The sequence below is a fragment of the Pteropus vampyrus genome, unplaced genomic scaffold (genome assembly GCF_000151845.1).
Source record: "Pteropus vampyrus isolate Shadow unplaced genomic scaffold, Pvam_2.0 Scaffold1, whole genome shotgun sequence".
Classification (NCBI taxonomy): Eukaryota; Metazoa; Chordata; class Mammalia; order Chiroptera; family Pteropodidae; genus Pteropus; species Pteropus vampyrus.
The window spans coordinates 20,731,248-20,745,500 of record NW_011888782.1 but is presented as its reverse complement, the minus strand read 5'-3'; the positions used below and the strand labels follow the sequence as shown (position 1 = coordinate 20,745,500).

General features: G+C 55.9%; 1 protein-coding gene across 1 annotated transcript in view; it reads right to left on the bottom strand.

Annotated features, from left to right (window-relative positions):
- Positions 1 to 37: 37 nt before the first annotated feature.
- Positions 38 to 14,253, bottom strand: part of DLEC1 (deleted in lung and esophageal cancer 1) — a 57,295-nt gene continuing 43,079 nt past the window's right edge. Inside the window, exons 20-37 of the mRNA XM_023537654.1 lie at positions 13,733 to 13,886; positions 12,962 to 13,072; positions 11,932 to 12,059; positions 11,237 to 11,395; positions 10,229 to 10,299; positions 9,651 to 9,802; positions 7,791 to 7,906; positions 7,208 to 7,278; positions 5,357 to 5,562; positions 5,166 to 5,267; positions 4,947 to 5,072; positions 4,747 to 4,841; positions 4,458 to 4,542; positions 4,054 to 4,272; positions 2,006 to 2,167; positions 804 to 957; positions 445 to 568; positions 38 to 367 (exon numbers count right to left, since the gene is read on the bottom strand). Coding sequence (XP_023393422.1) covers positions 244 to 367; positions 445 to 568; positions 804 to 957; positions 2,006 to 2,167; positions 4,054 to 4,272; positions 4,458 to 4,542; positions 4,747 to 4,841; positions 4,947 to 5,072; positions 5,166 to 5,267; positions 5,357 to 5,562; positions 7,208 to 7,278; positions 7,791 to 7,906; positions 9,651 to 9,802; positions 10,229 to 10,299; positions 11,237 to 11,395; positions 11,932 to 12,059; positions 12,962 to 13,072; positions 13,733 to 13,886 — 2,359 coding nt within the window. The 3' untranslated portion in view covers positions 38 to 243. The remainder of the gene's footprint in view (positions 368 to 444; positions 569 to 803; positions 958 to 2,005; positions 2,168 to 4,053; positions 4,273 to 4,457; positions 4,543 to 4,746; positions 4,842 to 4,946; positions 5,073 to 5,165; positions 5,268 to 5,356; positions 5,563 to 7,207; positions 7,279 to 7,790; positions 7,907 to 9,650; positions 9,803 to 10,228; positions 10,300 to 11,236; positions 11,396 to 11,931; positions 12,060 to 12,961; positions 13,073 to 13,732; positions 13,887 to 14,253) is intronic.

Genomic DNA, 14,253 nt, shown 5'->3' with positions numbered 1-14,253 from the left:
ATGCTGGTCTTGCCTCTGCTCGATCTGAGTACTGCTTCTTAATTGCCATGGTCTTCACGGTAGTATGACTTGTCCTTTATATTAGCTCTGAGGCCATCACATGCAGGGCCCATTTTGAGACCAGTGCCCTGGAAGGGGGGGATCCCCCATCCCAGGAGCGGCTCACAGGTCCTCCAGTGTGTGCCATGATTCTTTAGCTCTAGGCCATGTTTATTTCCAAAGCTGGGAGGCCGAGGCAGAGCCTCAGAGGTGGTACAGTGACACATATCTCTCGTCATAAGAGCCTTGGCCACGGAGCCGCAGGGTGCAGGCCTTCTCGCCCAGCACACCTTCCACTACCAGCGTGGACTCGTACAGCTCCCTGCTCCTGTAGGCCATGGGGGCTGAGGTTAGGAGGACACCGGGGCCTGTGGGCAGTGACGGGGAGGTTGGAAGGGGCTGTACCTGGCAGTGAAGAGAACCTGCAGGGTAACAGAGGTTGGGGGTGCATTGACCAGTCGCGCCTCCAGCACTCCACTGCTTGGGGAGACCCCGAAGGCCACAGGGTCCTTGTCTGGCTCCTGCTGGCCTGCACCGAGGGTAAGGGAGCACACTCAAGGGCAGGCAGCTCCAGGTGCTGCCCTAGGAAGTTCTCTCCCCCCATCTCTGGAGGGCAGCCACGGAGATCACCTAGGATTGGGAACTGGCCATCTCTGCAGGGATTCCCAGGTGGTACCAGCCCTGGGGAGCCAGCCTGCAGGGACAGGGCACAGAGGCCCTTTCCTGGGGCTCCTGGCCCAGCCACACAGTGGGGCATGACATACCCATCAGCACAGTCCAGTAGCTCCGGCAGCTGCTCAGGTTCATCAGGTACACCTCCCGGACCCGCCCCTCGTTCACAAAGCAGGTCCCAAAGTCCACCCAGCTAGTGGAGAGCTGCAGCTCGGGCACGGCCACAGTGGCCCGCAGGGGCACCACCTATGGGGACAGAGCCTTTAACTTGATGGGGACCAGGCGACCTTGCCCACTCCTGCTGGGCTCTGAGCCAGGGTCTCAGGGACACATGGGCCCTGCTGACTCTGAATAGTGACATTTCTGAGGAGCACACAAGTAGCACCATGGTGGGTGGAAGGGGGCCGGCACCGCCATCTAAAGCCAGAGGCTGCTTGTGGGATTCTGTGCAAATAGAGGTTCCAGGAAGATGCCATCTGCGCCCCCCGCCACTCTTGTCCTCATCAAGCTCTGGTTTCTGCTCCATGGTCAAGCAGCCTTCCTCCCCGCTCCCACAGGGTCCCCAAGGCCCAGCCCTGTGTTCCTTGGGCACTGGGCTATCCTGCCTTTTCTCTTAATGTCAGGCCCCGCCATACATACCTAATCACCTCAGCCTCCCCAACTGCTGGGTGCCAGCAGCTAAGTACCAAGCTAGAGGGCCTGCCTGGCTCTAGCGCTCAGATCCTTCCTTCTGGCCTCTCTGGAATCCATCCCCTAGGTCATTCTTTCATGTTCCTCACTGCACCTTCCTGCTGAACCCCTGCCTGCCTTGGCCCCTCCAGCTCAGCTCCACACCACAGCCCTGTGATGTCACAGTCCACAGAACTAGGCCTGTGGTGCTCACCCTGGTGTTCGAAGCCCAACATGAACCTGAGAGTCATCCCTCAGCTACCTCAGTTGCCTCCTGTCCCCACACATCAGGCCATTCCCTCGGCCTGACTTTCAATGTAGTTTCCCTTATCTCTCCATTAACCAGTAATTAAATAGGAAGCTTCACATGCCACCTTCTCCAGGAAGACTTCTCCAATTTATCACTGTAGCACCTCACCTGAGCTCTGAGCTCTTAAGATAAGGATGGATGACCCTCATCTCGCCATGTGCAAGGCCTCTTCCAGGCCAGGCTGGGCCCTCGGGGCAAGGGCCAGGGCTCCTCTTATTTCTGAGGGTCCTGTTGCGGTGTATCCTCCTCTGACCCCACCGGAACTGAGTCCAGCCTGGTTCCACCCCCAGCACGTGGGGCAGGCCTGGGACTCGCCTGAGCGGTCTGGTTGGCGTACTCTAGGAGCAGGTTCTGCGTAAACACCATCTCTTTCTCGCCACTCGTGCTCTGCCGAACGTCTACTCCGGGAAGCATCTGGTCGGCTGGGAGCTTCTGATAGGTGAGCAGCTCCAGGGATAGGGAGAAGGACACGTTCACCTGAGCAGGCGTGGACAGACTGTCACCTCAGGCTGCTGAAGGCAGGCGGCCGCTTCCCCACCTGGATCTCTGTCCTGCCTTCCCACAGCCCCTGCAGGCCCGACAGGGTCCCAGCTCAGTCATCACGCAGCATGGCCTGCAGGGCCCAGACTGACCCAGCCCTGCCCAGCGAACAGCCCAGCAGCGCGCCTCCCCCAGCACCAGTCAGGCGCATTCATCCCACAAACACTGTTCCCTGCTTCATGTCCAGCACCGTGGAGGATAATGCCATGCCTGCCCTTCACCCCGCAGTGTGACCAGGCTCAGAGGCCCAGGTACGGCCTGTGTCTTCATCCTGAGGACAGTAAGGAGCCTCTGATGGGTTTTAAGCAGGGAGACATCTGAGCCAGCTTTGCCCTCAGAGGTCACTGGCTGCTGTGAGAAGGCAGGCTGGGGGAGCTCGAGTGAGTTAGAGGACATTAGTTAGGGGCCGATAGGTAACTTAGGCCCAGCAGGATGGGGTTTGGACGCATGGGCCTTGAACACGGTGCCTTGGGACTAGCTCATCAGTATCGGCTGAGGCACGTGTTAAACGTCCAGATCTCATCTCTGGAAGTGAGGGCTGCGAACTATTCCTAATAAACTTTCTAAAGGCCACTGCTGTATTGCCAGGCTTGGAAACCATTGTCCTAGACAAAAACAAGGGTGTGGGGTGAAGAGAAGGGAGACATGCTGAGAGGCTGAGGGGAGGGCAGCAGGGCATGGTGGCTGCCACAGTGGAGTCTAGGATGAGGAGGTGCCAGAGTTCTGGCTTGGGGAGGGTGGTGGTATTTGCTGAGATAAAATGCTGCCGCCGACAGAGGAGGCACAGGTGTGGGCAGGACTGGGTTGGGAGCGAGATGAGGAATTCAGTTTGGACAGAATAAGTTTGGGAAAGGATTCTGGTCAGGAGTCAGAGGCCCCGGCACTGTGGCACATGGCAGGCACTCAGTACACCTATTCCGAAGTATACATTTTGAAGGAGAATACAGCTGCTCACTGAAGGTCTGCAAGTGGCTAGGATGACCCAGGAATGTGCAGAGTGAAGCGAGGGCCCAGCTGGAGCTCTAAGCAGCAGCAGCATAAAGGGAAGGCCCTCAGAGGAGAGGAGGAAGCAGGAGGGAAGTTAGGAGAGAGGGTGGGCACCCAGCCTGGCTGGCTCTTCTTGGCCTGGCTGTGCACACTCAGGAGCCCAGAATGCAGATATGTGGGTGCACATAGCCAGCCACCCACATGGCCTGTGACCTGTCCTCATCCCAGATGCCTTAGCAAAGGTGGCAGACACTCATGTTCCCACCGAGGCCCTGGCATTCCCAGGACTACCCCTCTTCCAGCCCTGCAAATCCAGGATCCTATTATCACTGAGGCCTCATCAGAAGAGGTTAAGTCACTTTGGGACCCGGAGTGCCTTACACTGATGGAAAGATGGCAATCAAACCTGAACTCGCCTGAGCTCTCAGACAAAACGCTGAGGGCATGTGAGAAGAAAGGGTCTGTGTGCAGAGTGGAGGTGCTCACGGGACTGCCTGGGCCTTGACCGGGATATTGACAGAAGGAATGAAGGGGAGGGGTCTGGTGTGTCTGGGACTCGCGTGTGTTCACTCTGATACATCACGTCTTACCTGCATGTATCAGTGCCCATGTAGAAAGGGCGTGTCTAGTGGGAGTGCTCCTGAGTGCCCCTGAGTACACAGGGCACGGGGGAGGGGGGTCAAATGTGCAGTTTGGATACAAGTGTCTGAGTATAAACATAAGGGTGGGTTGAAGTGCATGGTATGCACACACGTGTGTATGTACGTGGAGGAAGGTGACTCTGGCCCAGGGGGGCGTGCCTAGTGACGGCGAGGACCACAGAACCCTCCACTGACCAGCATGTTCTCCTGCGGGCGGAGCACCAGCTGCCTGCCCACTGCTGCCCACTCCTCCTCACACTGCTGCTCCCGGCCTGGGCCAGGAGCCCTGTGGCTGCGGCTAGCTCCATCTTGAGAAACGGAGAAGGGCCTAGAGACCAGGAGCCGGAAATAGTGTGGGATTTCCGTGGTGTTGGTCAGCTTCAGGTGGTGGGTAGTCACCAGCTCACTCAGCACCTGGGTGGCCACAGAGGTGGGAGAGGCTGGGGATGCATCCCCTTTCCTCAAGCCCATGGCTTTGGGGTAGGGGTAGGGGTCTGAGGGGAGGAGACTCAGACTATAAGACCTGTGCCTCAGAAGGGTCTACAGGGACATCTGAGGTCCAGGTAAATTGGCAGGGCCACGGGGTGCAAAATACTCACCCCAGAACACGGCTGCTCGGGGATGAGGTCACTGGCCTGGAGCCAGAATTCCATGCCACCTCCGTAGTCCAGCTCCATACTTAGCCTGCCATCAACAGGGGCCAGGTTGGGCCTCTGGGGCCTCTTGGCCATCCCCACTCTGCTCATCTGGCCCTGGCCAGCCTTCCCTTGGGCTCACCTGCTGGCTTCTCCTCCCTCCCATTCCCATCATGTCTGGCCCCCAACAGTGCCTAGCAAGGGTGCTCCCCACAGGGGGATGGAGGGAGGCTGGGTGGCCCAGCCGACTCACTGTGCAGGCCTCACGTAGCTATGCAGGTCCAGCCTCAGGGGCTGGACGTCGAAGCCTTGCAGGCGCCGCCTCCTCCCTGGAAGCTCCCTTTCCACCTACCGAGCCAAGTGGATCACTGGCCATCTCTGGGCTGGGCAGGCGGTGTGCTACCCAGGAGACAGGCAGTGTCTGTGGCGCCACCCCAGGCCAGGAGGGCTCACCTTGTTGTCTAAGCTCATGAAGCCCAGGGCATAGCCAGTACACTCCACCTTGTGCAGGATACTGGGGCCAAGGACCACCGGTGTGAAGGAGATGGAGATGGTGCTGCTGCCCCCTGCAGGGACCACCTGGCGTAGGGACAGCAGCCTCAGCGCTGCCCCAGGCCACCATCTGGCCAGTGCGGGATTCTACAAGGCAGTTCCCAGCCCTGTCCAACTCACCACCTGCTTGGGCCTGACACGGTACAGATGGTCAGAGGGCTCTCCTTCGTGCCCCTGCAGAACGACCGAGATGATCTGTGGGTTACTACAGCTGCTCTCGGCCTGTCATCAAGATGTCAGTGAGGCTCACACAGGCTCAAAGCCCACTGGCCACACCTGGGCAGCCAGCCCGCCCTGTCCCCGCTTCTCACAGCCTGAGCAGCTTCATGGCTGGACTCAGATTCGTTAGAGAGACTTGAAGACAAGAAGGAGATGCTGCTCTCGGGGGTCTCAGGGCACAAGAGGTTGTTTCCGTCTTGGTCCGGCAGCGGGAAAGGTGGCCCATAAAATACCAGAAGCTCCACCAGCCGGTCCTCCCTGTCTTCAGGAAGATAGGTCTCCCAGTCCAGGCGGATGTCTGAAGCAGGGGTAGGGGGAGACGAGCAAGGAATAAGAAAGGAGCAGACAGATCTTCCCTGCACCCCCAGCTCCTTGCAGCCCCTCAGAGTCCACCCATTCTCCCCTATTCAGTGTGGAGCAGGGACTTGCTTCCTCTCTAATGCCACTTAAGGCAATTCTTGTTGAAAGAAGGATCCATAGGCTTACACCATCCGGCTCTGTCGCCCCAGCCCTACAGATCATAGGACCAGAACTTCGTGTCCAAATGCACGAACCCAGGCACACTGTGCTCTCCCCACAGCCTCCACACCTGGCCTATTTGCTGACCTCCCTGGGCCTTCCAACTCATGTATCCCCTACCTTCTCCCCCTCCATCTATCAGCCCCCGTCCGCATTGACGTCCTCCCCCAGCCAGGCTAGTCTTTGAGGGCCACCATGTCGACTTCTGTCTTGCCAGGATTCTCAAATCATAAAATCAGAAGAAATATATAGATTGGCTTTTCCTCTTAAAAGATGAGAGAATGTCAGATGGGTGTTTTAAAAAGCTTGGCTCCATTTATGAAGAAACACATATCACAGTCACAAAGGGTGAAAACAGAGGGACGAGCGAAGAGATACCTAGGAGAATGCAATAGCGACCAGGGACAGCGATGTTAATATAAGGGGAGGTGGGATTTAAGCACTGAAGGGGGCGAGGACGAACTCTGCGGGGTGATAAAAGGCATCCTTTGTTAAGGTTTAGTTCTCAAAAGCATCTAACAATAGAGCACTTAAAAACATAAAGCAAAACTACTGGAAATGCCAGGAGAACTTGATAAAGATGTGGTTAGATAGTCCACTTCAATACATACACCCATTCTAATTATCCGGATCTGGTAGACAAGAACAAGCAGGATCGCACAGAGCGGCAGTCCTTTCTCTCAACTTTCTTTTAAATCACCGGAGGAACTTAAAAACCACAGTGCCCAAGCCCTGCCCCTATGGACTCTGGTTCAGTTGGGGTGGAGGGCCAAGCCTTGATCCTCACCCAGAAGTTCTGACTGGTTCTGAGCTGGCCATAGCTCTTCCTGTGGCCCAGACGCTCTTCATCCCCATACGCCCCCTCAGGCCCTGGCTTGCCCTTCCTCCTGGACTCAGCCTGAACACCCCTCCACAGGGGAGCCTGGACCCCTTGATACAGTCCCCAGCACCCTGGCCTTTTCTGGTAGTCATAATGTATTTAATATGCCATGGCAGTCCCATCACGTCTGTCCTGCCCATCGGGACAGAAGCCACTCAGCAGAAACCTAGCTGTCCTGTTTCCTCTGTATCCCCAGCTCCTTGCACAGCACCTAGCATGTAGCTCAGGTACTGCTGGCTAAAGGAATAAGAAAAGGTGCCCGCTGCAAGTGTCTGTCCCTGACAAGAGCTGGGTGTCTGTGGCCCTATGGGCATTGGGAGACCCTGGGTTGGGCAGAGTCAAGTCCCGTCCTCAGGGATATAAGTGGCTCTCTCTGAAAACACTCAACTGGCTTGGTCACTTCCTACCTTGGCCCTCAGGGGTCTCCCTCAGTAACCACAGGCCACCTGGATTCCTGGGGGTCCCAGTCATGGGCCATCAGCTTCCCCCAGCCCACCACATGGCACAGTCTATAGCAAGAACCCCAATTTATCTCGTGTCTCACCACAGGGGCTGGAGTTATTCAGGCGAAGGACCCGGGTAACTGTATCTCCTCCAGAGACCTGGGTGCTGAACCTGGGGGCCGGAGACCAGGATCAGCACAGCCACCACCAGCACACACCTTGCAGGCAGGATTACTTCAGAGAGGAGGGCTGGGGTTAGGGCTCAGGCAGAGAGGAGGCTCCATAGTGGTCTGTCTTCATCCTGGAGTCACCAAGACCCAGGGCTGGAGTGCTCGGTGAACTGTGACCCAGGGCTGTTCACTGCCTTGGTAACCATCCCCACCCCCCACCCCACTCCCGCCCCACCTACAACCACACTGACAGACGGACAGATTTCACCTCAGCTGGTGTGAGGGGAACTAACCTCAGGCCACACTGACAACTTGCTACTCTGTCCCCCAACAGCACTCTGAGATGTGCAGGTAGCCGCCGTGTCCCCTGAGGCCTCTCCCCTCAGGGCAACCCTATCCTGAGGATTTCTTGCTGGGGAGCACCAGGTGGCCCTGGGTCAGCCAAAGAGCAACAACCCAGGCTGGAGGCCAGAGGGTGTCAAGGGGGCAGAGGAGGAGGCTGGCGGTGGGGCACCTGATGACAGGCTCCTTCTGGAACTGGTCAGTGGTGTAGTTGGTCCTCAGAGAGCTGACGGGGCAGCCTACCACTGCCATGTGCACTGGGATGACAGATGGTGGCAGGTCTCCTACCTGCAAACACACGCCGATCCTTTGTCGCTCTTTGTCACCAGCTGCTACCGCCTTCCTTGCCTCTCCATCCCCTCCCTGCAAGGCCTTTCGTTTTCCAGCCAGCCCGAGGTCTCCATAGCTTGGTTCCAGTTGAGTCTAGCCTCATTCTCCACTGTCTGATGCTCTCACCCCAGACACCCTGATGGCCTGGGGCTGCCTGGCCTCTGAGCCCTGGCTTCCATGCCCTTCTCTCTGTCTCTGCTCTCCTGTCCTGCCCCCGAATTGTACAGGTCTCCCAGCCTGACCACCTTTGGCTCCTTACGGCCCCTCTGATCACATTTTTGTATCTTTTAAATGGAAAGAACATTATTTCTCTCTGCTAATGAAAATAAATGTTTATTTTTTAAATTTAAAATATAGAGTGCAACAGTCACCCATAATCCTACCCCCTCAGCATGACTCACTGTCAACAGTTCACGTACGATCATCTAGACAGACTTCTTTTGTGTACATAAAACAGATATAAATGAGAGCATATGGCGCGCATGCTTTTCTTTTGCTAATCTTCTCTTTTTTTCCTCACAACATATGATAATTTTATTAATGAAGGTTTACAGCGTCATTTAATGGGCTGTATGGATGGAGCTCATATTTTTATCAAATCTTCTACTGATGAATATGGAGGCTGAGGTGCCCCGGCCAACGCCCCCTCCCCCCCCAATTATAAACAAGCTGAGAAGAAAAGGAAACTGGTATGATGTTATTAGTTTACATATCCACTTTTCCTCGGGGAAACTGTGTGTGTGCCCAGCACATGGCCGAAGCACCTGCAAAGGGCGGCATGAATTTCCCACCATGCCCACTTGCAGTGCCTGAGAGCACCTTTACCCCCGCACCTCTACCAACAACTTTTAAACCTTGCGACTCTTACCAAAACCAGCATTTCAGTGTGACTTTAATTACCACGGATGACATATTCTATATGTTCCTCGGTCACCTGAATCATTCCTGAATTGCCTATTCATTCTCTGCCCACCTGGGATGCTCTGTCTCCCTTATTGTTAGATAGAACTCTCTGCATATTGAGGTGAGCAACGCTTTGTCATACATGATACAAGCAATATAAAGCAATTATCTACTATAATTAACTTGTCCTATATCCTAAATAGTTCATGAAAATCTTCTATGCCGTAACTAAATCGTGCAGGATGATGTATGTGTTTTATCCCTCCATAATAAACTAAGAGCTCCTTGTTGCTATTGTCTATTATCTTATTCATCCCTGTATCCTGCACAGTCTAGTGGCCTGCATAACAACCCATACACGGTAGGTACTCAATTCATGCTGAATGAGTAAGTAAATGAATGAACTGATGGGAGAATAAATGAATGCACTGAGGGCTAGGAGAGGATTTGGCTCAGGGAGGACATTACTGTTTATCTGCACTTACTCCCCGCTCCAGGTTTTGGGTCCTGGCCCAGGTAGGCGGCCTGATTCCTCTGCCCTCCTCAGTGCAGCCCCAGCCTCATAGGACCTCACGGGAAAAGGTGTGGAAAGTTCCACTGCTCCCTAGGATGCTTGCTGCCTGAATCCTAGTAGTTGTTGCGAATGCAAATGCCTGTCCCCAGCTCAGTGACCATCGTTTTTCTACTTGGTGAGATGCGAGAGGCTGAGGGCCACGTGTTGGAAAAGAGAGAGCCTGAAGGCAAGGGCCAGGGTCAGGCCCCTGGCGCCCCAGGCCATCACCCACTTGCAAGCCCTCACCGTGCAGATGAGGTTGTCCCAGTACTCGCCCCACATGTTCGCACAGCCTGTGATGTCGATGGGTAGCTGCTGGTGGGCTCCCAGCATGCCCTGGGAAATGTGGGGAAAGAAGGCAGCTCCTTTCCCATGAGACAACATGTTTTCCATAAAATCTGGGGGAGAACCAGGAAAGGGGAATGAGGTCCAAACCCTCAAGTGTTAGCAAAGCACTGTATCAGACAAACCACCCTATAGGTCCAGTGAAAGACTGCTTCTGGGAGCCCAGCATTCAGGGGTCAGCCTCTCTCACCTCCCATGGGCCCAGGCTCCAATGGAAGCCCTTCCTCTTGAGCTGCCACCCATCCCAAATCAAATCCAGGCCCTGTGCACGAGCCTTATGCCCTAGCAAGGAGATGGTTTCATTCAAAAGAGGGGTGCTGTCAGGTGGAGGGCCACAGCCGTCCCAGGGACCTCGCAGGAAAAGACAGTGCGGTGGCCAGGATGCTGTTGCTGCATCGCCAGCCCGCATCCTCAGGAGGCCACGGAGAACCCCACTCCGGCTGGACCTGGGCTCGGTGCTTGCCCCGGGGCTCTCTTACCCAGCTGCTCTTTCTTGGCCAACTTCTTGCGAATCCGCGCTGTCTTCAGCAGGGCGGGAGAGATATCGGGGCTTTTCCAGATAGGACACAGAAATCACAACAAGCCATCTGGGCCTATCCTCAGGCCTGAGCCACCTCTCCTGGTAACCAGCCTCTCACCAGGTACCCAGCAGGAGGTGGTGGCCCAGGGGACAGCTGGTCAGGTCTCCTTCACCTTCCCCGGTCTTTGCTCCTGCCACACCCCTACCACCTGAAACCACCCACGGGCCCCAGGGTCTGCCCCCCAAGAAAATCAGGAGGGCTCTAGGGTAGGAAGCTCCTCTTCCCCAGGCTCTGTGCCTTGGTGACCCCTGGAGGCAAGCGCAGCCCAGACTCCCCATCTCTTGCCCAGCTTTCTGCAACAGGCCCATTTCCAGTTTTTCCTGCTTGCACCTGTCCAGCTGTGAGTGCACACTAACTTTTCTGGAGTGGGAAAGTTGATGGCTTAGAAATTGTTGGTGGCTCCCTACCACCCACAGCGGTGGTTTGTAAATTGGATTCCCCAGCCTTAGGTGATCTGGCAGTGAGGTGTTCGCAGTAAGGTGCTAGCAAACTGCCCATTTCTGTGGTGTAAATAACTTTCTCTGTGGCTGATTTCAACTTACAGCTTTGCAGAATGCCTCACTGCCACATCTCTGCCCACACAGTTCCCTCCACCTCCAGTAACTTCTCCCTCATCCACTGGCCTGAATATGGCCTGGTTTATCAGAAGCCCTCCACCACAGTAGGCCAGGCTGAGGAGATGGGGCCACAATCCCAGCCTCTGCCACAGGCCCTCTCAGGGTCTGGGGGGTGGGCAGCAGGAAGCATTTCCTCTCTGCATCTCCCATGTCTACCTGTGAAAACACATCTTCCCACTCCTCACGCCCACCAGCCTCTGGCCGCCTGAGCCACGCAGAGGCCCCACCGGGCAAACCCCACCTGGCCATGTCCTTCCAGGTGACTGCCTCTGAGAGAAACCAGACTTACAGGCTGGGTTTTTGGCTCAGGCTGTTTGGAGAACTCCCAAAGAACTCAAACTTGAGGGTGAAAGGGGTCTGGATTGGGGAGCGATTGGTCAAGATGAGCTGGCGATTCACGCAGGTCCTCAGTGGCACTGTCGAGCCGAAGTCCAGGTGGAGCTCCTCCCTGTGGTATAGCCACAGCTCTGTGAGGGGACACTGCCCCGTGCCCAAGGGCACCAGGTTACACACCACCCTTGGTCCTGCCCAGTGAGCCACTTTGGGCAGGGATGCGAGAGCTGCCTAGAAACCAGGCTTTGTCCTTGGACTCACTTCTCGTCAAGCTGCTACCCCGCAGACACACCCTTCTTGTCTGCCCTTGATGCCAAGAGAGGCCTCAGACTCCACGACTCCCCCAGCCAGGAGCAGACTGGAGAGTCTCCCAATCGCGGGCCTCATGTGGAGAAGCCTAAAGTGCCCACTGCCCTGCCCCAGCCATCCCCTACCTGCTTGGACACCATGCCTCCAAGTGGGGTGGGGGGTGGGGGAGATCACACAGAGGGCAAGAAGGGGCAAAGGGATCTGTTCCTACAGAGGTGGTCCGAAGCCACGATTACACTGTGGCCTCTTCTTCCTGGCTGCAGGAATCGGTGGAAAGGAGGCAGGTACCACAAGGCAATGCTGGTTCTTCACACGGTCGCCTGGCCCGGGCCCTGGGCTCACCTATCAGTGCCCTCTGTAGAGATGGTGATGTCCACTTGCAGTCCCTGGGGTTTCCCAGAAATGCCCAGAACCAGTGGTTCCTTCATGCCTGACACAGTACAAGGGAGTGCCAGATCCGTCAGCTCTTCCTAGAAGAAAGCCCGGCAGACGCACGTCACCACAGGTAAGTCCCAGGGCTGAGGTGGGCACTCAGCTCACAGGCCTTGACTTCTGTCCAGGCTCCCTGTGGAAGGGCTTCCCATGCCCTCCAGTGAGCCACCATGCACAGGCCCAGCCTGCGGGCCCACACGCTGCCCCCAGGAGGCTTGGCCCCTTCCTCAGGGCTCTAGGCTGTGCCTGCTTCAGAGACCTGGGCAGGCCCGCATGAAGGGAGACCCTCAAACTGGATCTCTGGAGAAGCTGCACATTTATTCTGAGGAAGCTGCTACCACAGAAGTCAGACCCTTCCTGAGGGAGGTCTGCTCCTTGCCGGGCCGGGGTCCCTCCATCTGCGCCCTGAGCTCAGGCTCAGCTCTGCAAGAAAGCCCACTGTCCCCGAGTTGGCCAGTGAGGAACTTGGACCTAGGTCTGCAAATCTCTGAGGGAACAAGTTTCTTATTTACATGCCGCCCTGATGGCTTTGCCGTGGGCCGTGCCACAGAGACATTGTACCCTTCGTAGGAGGGGCCTGGCTGCCAGTCAGCCTCCCCAGCAACACCCAGCACAGGGCTCGCTGTGAGCAGCAGGTCTGCTCTGGATCTCTGGGCTTACTGGACAGCTGGGCCCACCTGTGGCCCAGAGAATGGCCTGGGGAGGGCTGCACTGATATCAAAGGCTAGACGTGGCTGGTGGGTTCCAGGGCACATCTGTTTCAGGCCTGCTCCAGGCTTCCTAACGGGGCTCCCAGACCCAAATGCAAGAAATCTCTTCCCCACTCTACTGGTTGACAAAGACCAGGAGTGGGTCTGAGGCTGAGAACGCTGGTGGCACGGATGCAGACAGCTGCAGGGTGCCTTCCCAGTCCCTTGGGTGCCCTTCCACCCCTACTCACCTGGGTATGAGTAGTCAACTCCAGACTAAGCTGGAGCTCCTCACTGGGGCCCAGTGTGGCACTTCTGGGGGAGACCTTTGCTGTGCAGAAGCTTGCTTGGTGTCCCAGGAGCTGGAAGACACATGGGCGGGCCTTTTGTCATGTGCTAGGCTCCCAGGGTAGACCTGGAGTCCAGACAGAGTGCTCAGTACTGCTGTATGCTCTGCTGGAGGCTGGCAGACCGGGGCCCCACAGCAGAACAGCAGTGCCAGGTGCCCACTGGTGGAATAAACCACAGGTCGCTTCTTTCCTCCTCCACCCTGGATGGACCTCACACCTGTCAAGGGTTGCCTGGACTAAACAAGCCGCCCTAGGAGGCCCAGGGTGATGGGGAGCAAAGGGCAGCAGCCTCTGACGCACAGGAATGTGGTCCCATCTCCCATGGCATGCAGAGCAGGCTCCAGGCAGCACCAAGGGCAATGCCTCAGCTGGGCTCCTAACAGCCGTGTGGACCGGCCAGGGGCTACAGTCTGGCTGTGTGCATCAGAGACTCATTCTCAGGCAGGGAATCGGGATTCCCTGAAATCAGGCAAGGAAAAGCCAGACCAGATGTGCTGCTCTTTCGAAGAGCCCAGCTTTCTGGGCACTGTGGGCCAAAGGAAGGCTGTGGGGGAGGCAGCTAAGCATCTGCTCTGGGGGCAGGGGCGGGACCCTGGGACAATGTCTGCCTCCACATGGGCCTCTGGTGCTGAGGGGCTGCAGACCTGGTGCCGACAGTGTGAGCACACTCACCTCGCCCCACTGGAACTGGGTGGGCAGGAGTGTGCCGTTGATGAGCGTGATGTTTGCCTTCCTGGGTACGCCCAGGTAGAGGTTGCTGACCTCCACTTGGCTGCTCTTCAGATACACGTGGGGCTTTTGCACCTCGGCATACACAGGGAGGTAGCTAGAACATGGGGGAATAAAGGCATACTGATCAGAAAAAAAAGAAATAAAACTGTCCCTATTTGCCGATGACATGATGGTCAATTTAGAAAATCCCGAGGAATCTATTTTTTAAAAACTCTTAGACCTAATGAGTCAGCAAAGGTAGAGGGTGAAAAATCAACAAATATAAATCACGCTTTTATATGTTATCAATGAACATGTGGAAACAGAAATTAAAAATACAATATCATTTAGAATTGGTATTAGAAATGGTAATAAAAATTTTTATTGAATAAAAATACAATACCATTTAGAAATACCATTCAAAAATGTAAATACTTAGGTATAAAGCTAATAAAACACGTACAGGATTTGTGTGCTGAAAA